Raw genomic sequence first — 16,573 nt, 5'->3', positions numbered from 1 at the left:
CAGCCGCCTGCTCCTTTTCCCTATGTGGATAAAAAATCAGTTACATTTTCATAGCACAGTTTAATTTCATTACTAAACTAGATGATAGATATTTGGTAATGAAATGCACAATATATCATTTTATAAATCATTACATATTTACAGTAATTCTATTTTAAATGTGCTGTATTAACTTTTAATGGTTTACTCTCAGGGGCATCTGTATGAATAAATCTAATTCATTGTTTAACTCTGTGCATATAAGCAGTACAAAAATTACAGCTATGTCACTTTTCAAGTTGTTCTTTTTATGTGCTTGGATTCATTTTTACTATATTAGAGTAATGGACACAAATGCTGATGTAATCAAGTAAAAATACATTACCAGTATCTTTATCCACCATGTTTTCCTGATACAGAGAAAATATACTGGTTTACCGGGTTTAAAAATCTAAAACTATGATCATATATCCTGTGGCATTTCTCTATTTTATGCAAGGCATTTTTGAGACATTGTTGTTTATGCTGATGCAAACAACTCCCATTCTTAGTATTATTGTAAATACTAACTTGCAAATCTATGCAAACTAGTACAAGTCAGTATGCAAGATTATTCCATGTATACATCCTGTTAAACTTTCATTTGCATGCAGAAACAAGCAAGATGAGGCTGGGTTCATGGGAAAGTCTGTTGTCATTTAACTATTTACAACAGGATAGAAATAATTCACCTAATTAAGACTTGTAGTAAAATTAGCATTGCCAGCCAGGAAATAATTGTTTCTCTTTCCACATAATTTGTGAAGTCATCTGTCCACCACGACATGATATATAATAGTTCATGCAGGGCTGTTTTATATATAAGATGACTGAATAATTGAGATAATGTAGAATTAGTTACAGCTAAGAGCAAGAGAATTGTAGTACAGGAAATCTACATCATTAGGTGCAAATTTTAATGTTTTTTACTTTGGCAAATTTACTCAAATAAATGTTCATTCCATAGACTCCCAAATAATATCAAAGAGTTGATGACAAAATACATCTGAAAATGTTAAATAATGCAGTCTTATTTCTACATGTAAAGAGTAATCTGCATTGTAAAAAGCAACAATTTTGTCAGACACTGTAATTTATTACAATTTCTCTGGTATACTAAGAAAAAATTTAAGACCCCATTCAGTTGTTAATGAATTACCCTATTAGGTTTCATTACTTATAGAAATGGAAAACAGTGAATTTGAAATAATGAGGTATAAATGTACAATTTTCTTACCGATTTACTAAAGCAGTTTTCTCTCTTTTCAAAGGTTTTACCTAAATTTTGTTATAGAAGAGGTAGAAAACCCAGAAAAGTAAGTATCTATATTACTGCTTGGAACATTTTTTTAAACATGCATGCTGTTTTATTTGATATTTAATAAGTGGAATATTTACAGCTGGAATTTAGATATGCTCTACTCTCTCTCTCTCTATATATATATATGTATATATATATATATATATATATATATATATATATATATATATATATATATATATTTATATTTCTGAAACATATTACCCTACATCAAAAATTACTTTCCTCTTCTGTATAGGACCACATTTGTAAATAAGACATCCTTTTACATGCTAAGGTAACACAAAGCTGTTGCAGTTTGTTGCAACAGCTATAACTTGTATAAAATGTAGAAACAGTGTGAAAGAAACTTTAGTTCATCTGTAACAATGAAAGATGCTACCAATGTCTTATTTAAATCACTTTCTGATTCCATTAGAAACGTACATCTCTGGCAATGCTATAATATATGTAATCTTCTATGACAGCAACTTTAAATGCAACAATGTTGTTATATAAGTGTACTACACTATATTTTGGCTATTTTTTACTGTTATTTCTGAATAGTCTTCATTATGTATTGAATGCTTTCTACTCCTATGTGCAGCATTATTGTTTGGAAATCGACTAGCAATAAAAGCATTACAATCAACTGTGCCATGCAAACAAAACCAAAACAGAAACAGAAATATATGAAAGAAATTAACATTCTTCATTTCTTGCTGGCCATAGTAGATATTTAGTATAAATTGGAAGACACAATAACCTTTTACATATTATAATTCTGTAAAAGAATATCACAATAACACGATGACAAATGTATCATCCTGATCTGGGATTTTGTTGTCACTGTTTCCATTATATTTGCTAATATTTTTATGCATGTAAGCTTCAACCAAGTATCAGAGAGACTGATCTTTAAATGGATGGCTCGTTGGATTTCTTTCTCAGTTTTGGTAAAGAATTAATCAACAAGGTGTCTTTGAAAAATGTCAGAGTTACTAGGTTTTCATAAATTGGAATAAGGAATGCATAGGTGATTTTATCAGTTTCATCAATTCATTGTAGGTGCTGAATGGAACACCATTAAATTCTGAAAGCCTCCTCTGAAGGGTTCCTAATTATGCTTTTCTTTGTCTCCTTTGACTGCAAGCAGCATTATGGATGCAGCTAAGTTGCAGGGCTTCAGTGATTCTTTTCAGGCAGCTATAAGTGCCTTAGATATTCCTGTACAAATCCCATTACAATATTTTAATTTTATTTTGTGCTGTGCTTCTGACTGTCTGCTGTTATACACATATCTCAAGTACTATTCCTCCAAGGTGTCAAGATCTTGAAAAAAGAACACACAGCTTATGTGATGTGTTTGTTTCAGAAAGTTATTTTTTCTGAAAGATGCCATGAGTGCAGCATGAGAAAAACAAGAGATGATTAGAGAAGCTCCTGTTTCTTTATTTGTATTTTTGGGCTGATCATTTTTTAGGTTAGAGTAAAGAATGTATATATTCAGGTAAACGTGTGTGTGTGTGTGTGTGTGTGTGTGTGTGTGTGTGTGTGTGTGTGTGTGTGTGTGTGTGTTTGTGCATGTGTGTGTGTGTACAGACAACTCTTCTTTTTATTCACAAAGACATAGAAATATAATTATCTCTCACTAAAATTCCCTAAGACTTCCTTCAGACTACCTTTCATAATCTTTATACTACTCACAAAGAGTAATTTTGAACCTGACCCAGGCCCAAATACTTTTTCTCAATGACAGAACCACTCACTCTCTACACTGACTTAATTCCTCCCCAGTTTCCATAACATCAAAAACAAGATAGACCAAGTGGTTTTTTTTCTTCTACTTAGTCCAGACAATCTAGTAGTTACAAGAATCCCCCATTTCCAACACTTCCTGACCTCCTACAGGTATGTCAATTATGTCAGACCAGGTAAACAATATGGTTGAGGATGTCTAATTATGTACAAAAATAACATAAAGCCAAAAGTCATTTTTTAAGGAAACTTCTCCTCAGACTCCAGTCCTAAATAGATTCTCAGGAAATTTCCAACTCACACAAGCAAACTGTCACTAATCACTAAGCCTATCTGCCACCCCCTTTTTCTGTAGACACATTTTTGGCATCAACCTTGTCTATATTGCCCATCTTTTATCCAACATGAATACTTTTCTAGCAGACCTAGGTTTTCTTTAATTCATAAAAGAACCAACTATATGTAACTTCACATCCTCCAGACACTCCACACTCAACCTCGTTATTACAAATATACCAAACTCCATATCACACATAAACATTCACCAAACATCCTTCAGTGACCATTATGCAAAACCACTACAAATATTAAAACGCTTTAGAAACCAGTCTAGTACTAATATTGACAAACTCAAAATTGTTTTCAACTCCCACAGCTAGGACCATATAGTCATATTAGATTACTTTAATACAGGAGCCATAAGCTTAATCAACTTTCTATGCCAGCTGCAAGACAAATTCTTTCTATTGATCTACAGACTCTATAAAGTCACTAAAAACTGAAGGGCTATCCAAGGAATTGAAACATTTTCTCATTCTAAGGGATGAAGAGTGAAAAATAGTAACAAGTCTAGACAGGTGATAACTAAGCCTCCTTTATAGCCCTAGATGTCATAGGTAACTAGTAAATCTGAAGGCACAAACTCAATATCTAAACAAAGAAACAGACCACTTTCTTACATCCCCAAACCATTTTTGGAAATAAGTTAATCTTCATACAGGAAGAAAACAAATAACATTCAGTGCAACATATGGTACAACAAAACCTTCTCCAGATGATTTCCTTAGAAAAGTTAGCACTGTCCAGTCAATAAACTTCACATCCCCAGCAAATCATAAATTACCCACCCCACTGCCATGCATCCTTCTTTTTCACTTCAAATGCATATGTCCCAAAGAAATCCCTACTTCAGTCAAAAATATTCCCACAGACACCTCTCCTGGGTCTGACAATATAAACCTCTGATTCATTTATTACTAAACCAGTCATCAATGTCTTCATCTCATGCATATATATTGTCAATGTCTAACACAAATCATCAAGCCACAAATTTGGAAAACTGCTCTAATTAGAGCCCTCCCAAGGAAACTAAACCTAAAAGATGTATAGCCTCCCACTAGAGGACACACTTCAGCAAAACATAGTCTATACCCAGCTCTCTTACTACATTCAGCGGTACCTCCTGCTTTCCTTCAAACAGCATTAATTCTGGCCTGGACATAGTACTATGACAGCACTTTGGTTGTTAAACAATGACAACCTGCAAAACACTGATAGAGGCTCCCCTACAACTTCCCATTTTATAGATCTGACAAAGGCATTTTACTTCATTGGCCACTGTTTTCTCCCAAGAAAACTAAATGTAATTGGTATTAGCCCTATCTGTACTCCCTGGTTTAAACACTTCTTCACCATCAGACACTTCAGAGTTAAAAATGTGATTTTTCCCAATCAGAATCTGTAGTTGTTGTCAAAGTTTTACAATAATGATCCAATATTACTCCACCTTATGCTACTCCATATTTAATAACAAACATCTTTGCGACCTTCCCCATCTTCCACTCATCCTGCTTGCTGACAACAAGGTCATTTACCAATCAATTCACTTTCACACGAGCATTCAAACACAACTCAAGTCAGATTTAAATAAGCTGCACCAATGTGTCATGAACCATAAACTACATATCAACAACTCCAAAATGAAAACAGTGCTTTTTTTGGAACTCCACATAAAAGTCACCAAGCACCTGACTCTTTAACTGTCCTTGGCTGATGCAATCAAACCGTAGAAACAGTCTCTACCTTCAAATACATAGGATTATGGCATACTAAATCTCTAAACTTTAATTTTCACACAGGCAGCATGAGAAGAAGACTAACTCTCTCCTGTTTTGGACCAAAATGATCTCCCCATTTCTGTTTGAACCAGACTTTGGCAAAGATGTTTTTCTCTCTCAGCTAAAATATGGTATCCACCTCCAAGAAAAACATCAGTACACTCTAGGCAATCTCCAACAGCATTTGTTGATTCATTATAAACTCTTCCAGTCTGTGAACATCACTGTAACAAAGATCTAACATACTTTAAGTATCCCAATGCTAAAAACTACTCTAACTGCAGACATTTGCTCCCATTTCAGCTAAAATCTATGAAAGAAAATGTTCTCATATAAACTAATGCCCTAGGCACAACACATATAGGTTCATAGGTTCATAGGTGTGTACTAGGCTAAAGGTCCTGGGGCCTTTATATTCCTAGTGATAGGATTACCCTGGCATTGTGCCACCTGACCTTAGTTTCCAGTGCCTCTGTCGAGTAGAGCCACTGGAGTTATCCCGGGGTGGATTTTCTATTTCCCATCCACTCATCAAGATTTCTCTTGAAGAGGGTCAGTGAGGTGCTCTGTTTGACATGTATGGGAAGTCTATTCCATAGCATGGGCAGTCTCTGGGTTATGAACCTGTCCCTCCAACACATTATATTTATTGTGGTAATGAGGTTGAGGTCTCTGGAGCATGTGGTGTGGAGGGATTTCTTTAGGTGTAGCATTTCCAACAGAGCTGGGTCAGACATGGCTTTATAAGTCAAGCAGAGATCACCTCTAAGTAGGTGATATGAGACAGAGAATAGTTGGAGTTTTTTCAGTATGTCCATATAGGACAAGTGCTTAAGGCCTAGGATCATCTATGTGAGGTACTTTTGTGGCCTCTTTAGTTGTTGAAGATATTTAGTGAGGTACATGCCAAATGGGGCATTGCACTCAATGACTGGCCTAATGAGGGAAGAGTAGAGGGAGACAATGACCTCTTTCTTCCTGGATGCAAAACCCTTAATAATGAGATGTGCCACATAGAAGGACTTTCTGACCACAGTACCAGTGTGATAGTCAAAAGAGAGGTTGCTGTCAACTTGTGTTCCCAGATCTCTTATAACACCATCTGTGTTGAGTGGACTACCATCGATGTGGTAGTTCATGGGAACTGGGTTTTTCCCAAAGGGGATGACGACACATTTTTTGCCATTGAGTTTAAGGCCATGGTTCTGACACCAGTCATTAGTCTTAGTGAGGTCTTTCTGTAGGATGTCAATATCACTTGGGAAGTTAGTAATGGCATCCAACTTGCAATCATCTGTAAACTTTGTCGGCCAGAGTCCTTTCATGTTGGAATGGACTTCTGAAAAGTAGATACCAAATAGGAGAGGACCCAGGACTGATCCTTGTGGGACTCCACTCATGACTGGTCAGCAGTCTGACTTGGAGTCAGTGACTTTCACACTGTGGGTTCTATCTGTGAGCCAGTTTGCAACCCACCTAGTGATATAGGGGTTGATGCCTAGCTTAGTGAGTTTTTCTATGATTCCTGAGTGGGGAATGGTATCATAGGCCTTGGCCAGATCAAGGTAGGCTGTATGAACTACCTTGCCTTCATCCACAGCTCTGGTGACTGACTCAAAGAAGTCGACCAAGTTGAGCAGGCATGATCTACCCTTCACAAAACCAAACTGTGTGGGATCCATAGTTTGGAGATTCCCTATATTTTTGTTTAGTAGGTCCATGATGATGCGTTCCATAGCTTTGCATATGAGACTTGCCAGGCTAATGGTGCGATAGTTCCCAGGGTCTGTAGTCGCTCCTCCTTTGTGGAGAAGGATGACTATAGCAGTGCGCCATTCAGTAGGGAAAAATCCTGAGGTGAGGCTGTGATTGAACAGGGCACACAGGTGATGTGCCAGTTCACTCTGTAGTTCATGTAGAACACAGCCAGGGATATTCTCAGGTCCCATAGAGGCTGTATTCTTGGCCTTGGACAGTGCTGTTTTAACCTGTGCAGCAGTAATACTGGGTGCCTGGCAATCTACTGATATTGTGATTGGTCCTTTAGGGGTTGAGAGAGGGGAAAAGTTTCACTGAATCTGTCGGCCGGTATGTTGGCAATATCTGTTGGCTCGGTGTAGGAGGTACCATTGTGCAGTAGCTCAGAGCAAATCTGGGTATTGCCATGAAGGTTCTTTACATAACTATAGAAGGCCTTGTGGTTGTCATTACTATCTGCTGCAATTCTGTTTTCATAACTAACTTCAGAGGATTTGATGAGGAATCTCAACTATTTGTTGAGGCTGATAAGGGAGTTTTTCCAGTCTTGGGACTGCACCTTATTCCCCATCTGTTTCCTCCTTCTGTTGAGTTTGTTTATGGCAGGGGACCACCAGATTGGCTTAATTTTTTTGGAGGAGAGCGTCGTAGCTCTATTGGGTATGGCAAGATCCATGCATTTGTGTATGTGTTCATACAGTATATTGGTATATGATTCGGTGGTCATGCAACTATTATGGGGGCCGTGAAGTTAGCCACCTCTCTTCTTAGGAGCTGAAAGTTAGCGAGAAGTTTTTCATGGTGGTTACATTTGCAGGGGGGGGGTGGATTTCCAAGGTGATTAGTTTGTGGTTGGATTTAACCAGGGAGGAGTTGACTATTGGTGTAGAGTAATGGTCAGCCATGTTAGTAATGACCAGGTCAAGGATGTTGATACCTCTAGTGGGGGTAAGAACGAGCTGGTCCAGCGTATTGGAATTAATGAATTCTAGAAAATGTTGGGCAAGTGATTTGGTATATGAGTAGTTTTCCCAGTTAATGGAGGGATATTTGAAGTTGCCCAGTATGAGTGTGCTAGGTTGGACCCTAATATTCTCCAGGGTGCTTAGGAACGTGGAGTGAATGTCTTGGGACATGGTTGGGGACCTATAACAGACTACAACCTGAATTGCTGTTTTACCCAATGTTAGCTGCACCTGAAGTATCTCTGATGCATTATGTTGGGCTAAGAATCTGGAGGTGTGTGCATCCTTTATGAATATGGAAACACCACCAGCTTTGGAGCTTCTGTCCAAGTTCTGGGGCAGAAAGGTGTGGAATGAGTTATAGCCTGTTAATGCAAGGGTGCTTTCTGCTGCCTTGAACCAGGTCTCTGTTACAGCACAAATGTCGATGTTCTCCATTTTAAGCAGTGCTTCAAGTGAGTGCATTTTGAGATTTAGACTTCTAGCTTTGAGCAGCATGACCCTCAGATTGCATTTGTTTGTAGCTGTTAACGGTGGTAATTTGGTCTTTGGAACACTGCCTAAAAAAAGGCACTACAGGGGTGGCAAGAGCCTTGGCCAGTATCCGGAAGCCCAGGGATGACAGATGCAGGCCATCTCTGGCAAAGCATCGAGGTCTGTCAATCATGTCATCCCCGGCTGACAGATACTGGATCCCCTTAGAATGACACCAGAAACTTAGCCAGTTGTTGAAATCAACCATTTTCTGCTTGTACTGTGGTATCATTCTGGGTGATGTTAGGATGCTGCTCAGGGCTAGGGTCATACCCGCCTGGGCTGCATAATCTGAGAGCTCCTCCATGTCTCTTTTCATGTAGTACAGGGAGGTACATCTCTGGTCATTCAACACCCTCATGTACAATGACAGAGTCTTATTTGTACCGGTTGTTGAGGGACCTGAGTGCATGCATGATATGGTGGATCCTGGCACCTGACAGGCAGCTGACTGTTACTTTCTCCTTATTCAACCTAGTAAGTGAGACATCGGAGTGCCTCACTATCGAGTCACCTATGACTAGTATGTTGGACATGCTGTTTTTCCTTAGGGGCTTTGGTTGAGTGGCACACTGTTTAGGAGAGTTATGTGTCTCATGATTAGTGTTGTGTTGTGGTTGTCAAGTGCATTTCTGCCTTGGAGGTCTTTGCTGTTTGGGTAGATTTTTATTGAGAGCCTCCGTGAAGGTGGGTGTGTGGTTTGTGTTTTTACATGAAGGCAGTGCTGGTGTGTGTTCTGGAGGGCTATGTTTTCCATGTGGTGTGGTGCAAGTGTTGACCTTCTCCTCTTGACCAGCTTTTCTGGTCTTGGCTGGAGAGTGTGTGGCTTCCAATTTGGATATATAAGTACATCTTTCACAAGTCTGAGTGTTTGGAGGTAAGAGGAGAAGGTTGTTGGTGTACATAAGGCAGTTGCTACATTGCCTCAAGATGTCCAAGTTCACCAGGTTAATAGGAGAAAGCACAGGGAACTGACCTTCAAATATGCCTGGAGGGGTGGGCATTAATAATAAGTATTGGAGCTGTTTCCTTGAAGAACATTTAGTGCTGGTAGCACTTTTGTGTGCAACAATAATTGCTACAAGAAGTCTGGCATGGTAAAGTGCTAGACTAATAATCTAGTAAAAGGGCAGAAGAGGAGAGAACTAGCAGATCCAAGGGACAAATTGAAGAGCCGACTTCTCAGGAGCTTACAATCAGTCCTGGATACAGCAAATCTATATCTGGACTAGACTAGTTGCAGGAAAAGTGGGAAACAAGTGCAACATGGGCTTTTAAACCAGAAAGTTGAAATAGATAGAAAAACTTCCCAAATGGCCAATAAACTACAAATTCTGGGCTAGAAACAACTCCTCTTGTGGTAGATAGGCTACCAAGTGCTTTCCACTCCCACTGATAACCTAGATGGCTTCCCTCCCACACAGAAAGGCTTGGAGGATTCAGAAGCTTACAAACAGTCCTGGATACAGCAAATCTGTATCTGGACTAGACCAGTTACAGAAAAGGTGGAAAAAGTGCAAACATGGCTTTTAGACCAGAAAGTTGAAGGAGAAGGAAAAAACTGCCCAAACGGCCAATAAACTACAATTTCTGGAGCAGAAACCACTCCTCTTGTGGTAGATAGACTACCTAGTGCTTACCACTCCCACTCATAAGCTAGAAGGCTACCCTCCGACACAGAGAGGCTTGGTGGGCTCAGAAGCTTACAAACAGTCTTGGATACAGCAAATCTGTATCTGGACTAGACTAGTTATAGGATAGGTGGAAAACAAGTGCAAATGTGAGCTTTTAAACTAGAAAGTTGAAGGAGATTGAAAAAATTCTCACACGGCCTATAAACTACAATTTCTGGGCCAGAAACCACTCCTCTTGTTGTAGATAGGCTACCTAGTATTTACAACTTCCATTGATAAGCTAGAAGACTTCCCTCAACATTGTATCTGGATTAGACTAGCTACAGGAAAGGCAGGAAACAAGCATAAAAGTAGGCTTTTAGACCAGAAAGTAGAAGGAGATGGAAAAACTGCTCAAACGGCCAATAAACTACAATTTCTGGGCCAGAAACAACTCTTGTGGAAGATAGGCTACCTAGTGTTTACCATTCCCACTGATAAGCTAGAAGGCTTCCCTCCAACACAGAAAGGCTTGGGGGGCTCAGAAGCTTACAAACAGTCCTGGATACAGCAAATCTGTAACTGGAATAGACTAGTTATATAAACTCTCATTACCCCTAGAACCAAATTCCACAGCACTGCACATGCATTCTCCACTCACACACCTGCTGTTAGGTAAGCTCTCCTTCCCTAACCATCTAAAGGAAATCAACACTTACTCCAAATTAGAATGTACATCAGAAAGCCCTCTTCATCCAGGGAAATTGCTCCTGCTTTCACTCAGGACATATCACATAACACACTATCCCTTTCTCATTACCATTTTTCCCTCGAAGAATTACTGAATGTTGACCCCCTTAGAAACTAATGTATATAGTGTACATTATATTCTAGTTGATTATTATAATATATAGAGAGAGTATTTCTGTATAACTAATATGAACTACTCTGTTAATTTACATTTACATTTTTTTTGTGAACTATTTCATATATCACCCATACTGAGCCTGCAATTTGTCAGTATAGATTAATGCACCACCACAATAATGAAATACAAATTAATAAATCTCAAAACTGGAAGAAAAAGTAATAATGCAATCTCACATTAGTATTATAACACATAATTTGTAGTTAAATGTCAGATGCAATCCTGTATTCAGCACAGGGGCAGATTTCTATTGAGCCAAAATAAATGTTTAAGTGACCATGGTGACTAGTGTTATTTTCCTTCTTATATTTATATATATTTTTAATTTCTTCAAATGCTTAGGATTTCTGTTACCAAGGAATGGAGCCCATTCCTAAATCAGGGTACCTCTGGAATTGGTTCAGTCTTTGATGTTTGCAATACTGATCTTCCCAGTAGCCACAGTATACACAGAATGGCCTGCTTTTGCAGCTCATATGGAGTAAAGTATATTAATATAGCAATAACCCATGCCTGGGTGTGGGTAATGCTGGATTTACCCACGGTTGGCGTGGTTTGGTCCCGAGGGCGAAGCCCGGGGGACCAAACAAAGACAACCATGGGTAAATCCAGCATTACCCACACCCAGAAGTGGGTTATTGCTATTATACAATGACATTATTTAAGAAAAGAAATAATTACTTTTCTTAAATAATGGCATTGTATAATGCCTCTTTGCTGCCCTTCCGCAGTTGTCTGGTATTCCGCGGCAGTTCTGATGTACTGCGCATGCCTACGCAGTACATCAGAGCTGTGGGCAAAAGCAACGGAGAATGCAAGATCTCCGTTGCTTTTTACTGTCTCGCTATGTTAAATGGGTTTAACATAGCGAGACAGCTTTAAAATAAGCGACGGAGATCTCCGTTACTTATTTTAAAGCTGTCTTGCTATGTTAAACCCATTTAATATAGCGAGACAGGTTTAAAAAAAAAGCAATGGAGATCGCAAGATCTCCGTTGCTTTTTACACACTGTGTCGCTATGTTAAAGGAGTTTAACATAGTGAGACAGCTTTAAAAAAAGCAACGGAGATATGCGTTGCTTTTTTTAAACCTGTATCGCTATGTTAAACTATTTTTAACATAGTAAGACAGTGTTTTATACTAACGGAAAAAGTCCGGGCGACCGGACCTTTTTCCGTTAGTATATTGAGGGATTTACAACGGGCACGCTGGTTGGGCTGGCCAATCAGCGTGCACGTTTTAGAGGAGGAATTGTATAATAGCTTATTTAAGTATACTTGGAAAGTCATTTTATTATCTTTATTATTAGCCCAGTTGCTTTAACTACTATTAGAACTTCTTGAATTCTTTTATTCCACATAACTGTAGTTTCTGTGTGCAGAGCTTAACATTTTATAATGTAATGCCTTTCAGTATGCGGGATGCCATATTTGCATGCGTTGCTATTTCAGTAATTAATGCTATTTTTATATTTTCATTAACTTCACTAATAAGATTTATTGCTTCTGCTTCTTGACTGTTGGCATTAGATGATCTCATTTGATCAGTATTTCATTTTCAGTAATTTTTTGTGTTCATATGTCCAGTGCTTGTCAGTTACCTTTATACTGTAGTGTTTACATAATCCCCTATATAATAAATTTGCTGCATTATTTTGCCTTTCAATATACACATGCTCAGCCACATCTGTATCACATTCAACTACAACTTGTGATACTGTTCCTAGTTCTGCACTGCATAACCCACATTTATCTGCATTTTTTCACCTTTTCTAAAGAATTTGTAATGCAGTGCATATTTCGTCTAGTATGTTTAGTTGCTATTACTAATTTTTCTCCTCTTGGGTTAACTTTACTGATTCTTATTAATACATGTGTTAACTCTTGGTCAGCATGTGTCTGTCTAATGATTATCGGTTGGTCAAATGGATTCATAGATAAGACATTTTGCTTTGGATCAGAAGGTAATAGATTTGAGTCCTTCAATAAGAAAAGTTTGGCTGATTTGTTACACTTATGATTAAGGCTATGAGATGTGAATGAGCTACTTCCAGTATCCTAAGCTTTGATTTCTCCAGCCTCCATTTCCTTGCTATGTAACTCTAAGTCACTTAAACTGAGCATGCTCTATTGCAATTGGGAAATTAAACTTATGTTCTCAATGGTCTCCCAGACAGCATGTTTAGTAATTACAGATGTAATTATTCAGCTGTAATTGTGGGCTTTACAGTTTTCTTTCATTTTCTTCTCAGGATACAATCTTTATACTCTTTGTTTTGTTCATTGGCACTTTTGTTGCTGCCTCCTTTTGATTAACTTCTGTTTTGATTTTCATACCCTTTCCTTTTAAATATGCCTCTGTTAGTCTGAACATCAGTGTCATCGTAGACTTATTTCCCACGTGATTTAGAATTTTTACTCTGCTTGGATCTGATGACAACAGCAAACATGTAAGCAGTTCTCCAATTTCAGGACTATACATGTGGCCCATTTGTAAGATAGTCAAAATACTTTCAAACTGAATGATATCTAATCTTGGGCCATTTTCTTGTTTTTCTGTCCAGCTGATCATGCACTTTTTGAATCTAAAACTGAAATCATTATCTAGGTAAAGATCAATCCAAAATGCAAGAAAAATATGTAAGAATTCCAAAATGTACTTAACACACCACGGCTGAAATAATAAAATAACAACTTTAATAAAAATAATAAAATGTATATGGTGAGCGCTTTTACAGTACAACACACCACTTCTTCAGACCAGTAAAATTACAGAACTGTAACACCTGCTTTTAAAATCAGAAACAACCAATCAGCTACAAATGATCTAATGAGGAAAATCATTCTCATCCACTCAAAACACTCAAACAGTGCACAAAGCAAACTACAGTGTCAGGTAGAACCAACTACAGATATGTGCACATAGCCATTCAAAATCATTAGCAAATCACAGTTCAAGTTGAGCCATAATGGCCAATCAACCTAAAACAGAAAGTTTTACTTTCATTCATCGTACGCTAACCAATCAAATATCTACGAACACAAATCAAAATACAGATCTAAATTGTAACAGCCAATCAAATACAACAGGAAGAAATGCTTTCATGCATAACAAACTATAATCATCAAATATTACAGTTCTGTAATTTTACAGGTCTGAAGAAGTGGTGTGTTGTACAGAGAAAGCACTCACCATATACATTTTATTATTTTTATTAAAATTATTTTATTATTTCAGCTGGGGTGTGTCAAGTATGTTTTGCAATTCTTACACTTTTTGAATCTATTCAGCCACCCCAGTGACATAAGTTAGAACATGAAGCAAACACTGATTTATAGCTTATTCCTAAATGTCAGGGATATTTTTCAGTACTAGCATACCCTTAAAAAAAAATGATTGCTAGGCATTTTCTTTTTTTTTTCATGTTGCACTGCTGCCCCATCATATATTCCCAGATATTTTAAAACTCTCCCTCTCTTTCTCTCTTGCTGCGTTTCTTTTATATTGCATTCCATCCCAAACATGACATGTTCTTGAAGTTTATGTTATCTTCCTATTAATATTTGTTGGCATATTTATCAAGGTGAAAGGACATTGTTATAGCAGCTAATAAAGTTTTAACCATTTGTGATTGTGCATTCATTTGGTTATTAGAGTTATACTTTCTTAAATCATCTAAAAAATGAGATGCAATGTGTCCTGTTGTTTTCCTGAAGTCAAGCTGCAGCAATAACCTAGCATATTTGTATAGAAAACCTTCTAAGTAATAATAGTGTATTTGGGACCAACATATCTTTCAACACTTCTTAATGTTTTAAAATGTTTAGAGTTTCCACACACTAATACTGCATATGTAGACAAAATCAGAAATGACATACTACTACTACTGACAGCTGAAAATCACAATTCCAGAAAGATGGCAAACATTGGCAAACATTATGCGCTCATCAGATTGTATAAGGGGAAAATTAATTCCCAATATGATTTTAACTTGTCTTGCATTACTGTGCCTCAATACAAATTTAATTTTTACTAAAGTAAAATTCCTAATCCACTGGCTGTCTGATATATCATTTGCATATATTTTGTCCATCTTTGTCTGCTATTCATTTCAACATAACTCGACTACTCAACTTCTTTGAAAAAGTTACTGTAGCAATGATTGAGGACAGATCAGTACACACCAAATATCTAAATCTTACAACGGTATTTTACACCATCCCACACTCAAGTGTCACAGATAATCTATTCAATTGAAATGCAAAACCCTGTGTAACACTTTGGATAGAAAATTGAGTCACAAATAGAACCAAGAAAATGAGACTGGGTACATCTACCTCCTCCAAAAGACCAGTCAGTATAAGCATATTTCAGGATTCAGTCCTTGGGCTTTTCCTTCTTATTTTTATTTTTCTCAGAGGTCAATGCTAATTGCAATGGTTTCTGATGTGACTATGTTTGCAGACGACTGCAAAGTTGGTGCCATAATAAACTTCCTAGGAGACACCATGATCCTCTAAGAATGACCCAAGCTAATAGCTGATGTCTAAATCATGCTTGAAAATGTATAACTGTATCCTATGGCAAGTATGACTCCTCTTGTAACTATCACATTGACAACACACTCCTAAAAATCAATCCCACAGTTAAGAATCAAGGAATCTATTGTGACAACAAACTGTCATGTGATCACCACATATCCACTATTGCCAGGAAGGCCTTTTTTCAATGCACAGCTTATATCTAAAGGCATGACATTCATGTCCAGGAATGTAATCATTCCAATGTGCATGTCACTCATAGGCCGATCGTTAAGTCTTAATGCTCCCTTTAGTATGTATTTGTCCAAACATTTGCCAGCAATACAATGGCTATATTAATCAACATACTTATCTTACTCTATTCAAAAATAACTTGAAAAAATGGATTGATACCTGCAAATTCAGACCAGTTTGCATCTGTGTCCCTCATGGAAAGAGGCAACATGTAAATCCCAAAACAAGCCCTTGTTCTGTTTGTCTTTGGGAAATTTATACACAAAATATAAGAGCTAAAAATGACCATGAGAATGGAAGACTAGGCTTCTTAAGATCCTCCCACATCAACAGACTAGTAAGTCCCTATGAACCTATAAATACTTAACATCTGAGCTGTTATTGCATGCTGTCAAAACACCTGTAGTCCATCGTGCTTAAGTGTTAGCAGGAAGATTTTGCAACTTAATCATTCCAACATGAGAGGCAAGAAAGTGGGTGTCTTCAGTTCATAAATATAATTCAAAATTTTAATTTCTAAGACAAGGAGTTAATTTACACTTATGCATGCAACATAATTCATAAAATAAGTTGGTAACTCCTAACCATCCAATACTCTAGGAACAGTTAGCAATTCCTAACCATTTAATGTGAAAGAAAAATTTAGTAACTCCTAACCATTCAATACTATAGAAAAGAGGTTAGTAACTCTTAACCATCAAGTACTCTAGAAAAGAAGTTAGTAACATCTAACCATTCAATACTCAAGATTTCAATGTTGTCACATGTTAGCCCATTATCAACACTAAGCAGGAAATGTCATATTT

The 16,573-nt window shown here is 37.4% G+C and overlaps 1 protein-coding gene across 2 annotated transcripts in view; it reads left to right on the top strand.

Annotated features, from left to right (window-relative positions):
* Positions 1-16,573, top strand: part of LOC122793519 (cystine/glutamate transporter-like) — an 860,650-nt gene that overhangs the window by 249,243 nt on the left and 594,834 nt on the right. For both annotated transcript variants that reach the window (XM_044061648.1, XM_044061649.1), the window contains exon 5: positions 1,290-1,334. In XM_044061648.1, coding sequence (XP_043917583.1) covers positions 1,290-1,334 — 45 coding nt within the window. The remainder of the gene's footprint in view (positions 1-1,289; positions 1,335-16,573) is intronic.

The sequence above is a fragment of the Protopterus annectens genome, chromosome 2.part0, assembly GCF_019279795.1.
Source record: "Protopterus annectens isolate FY-2018-M chromosome 2.part0, PAN1.0, whole genome shotgun sequence".
Taxonomy (NCBI): domain Eukaryota; kingdom Metazoa; phylum Chordata; order Ceratodontiformes; family Protopteridae; genus Protopterus; species Protopterus annectens.
This window is presented reverse-complemented; position numbering and strand designations above follow the sequence as displayed.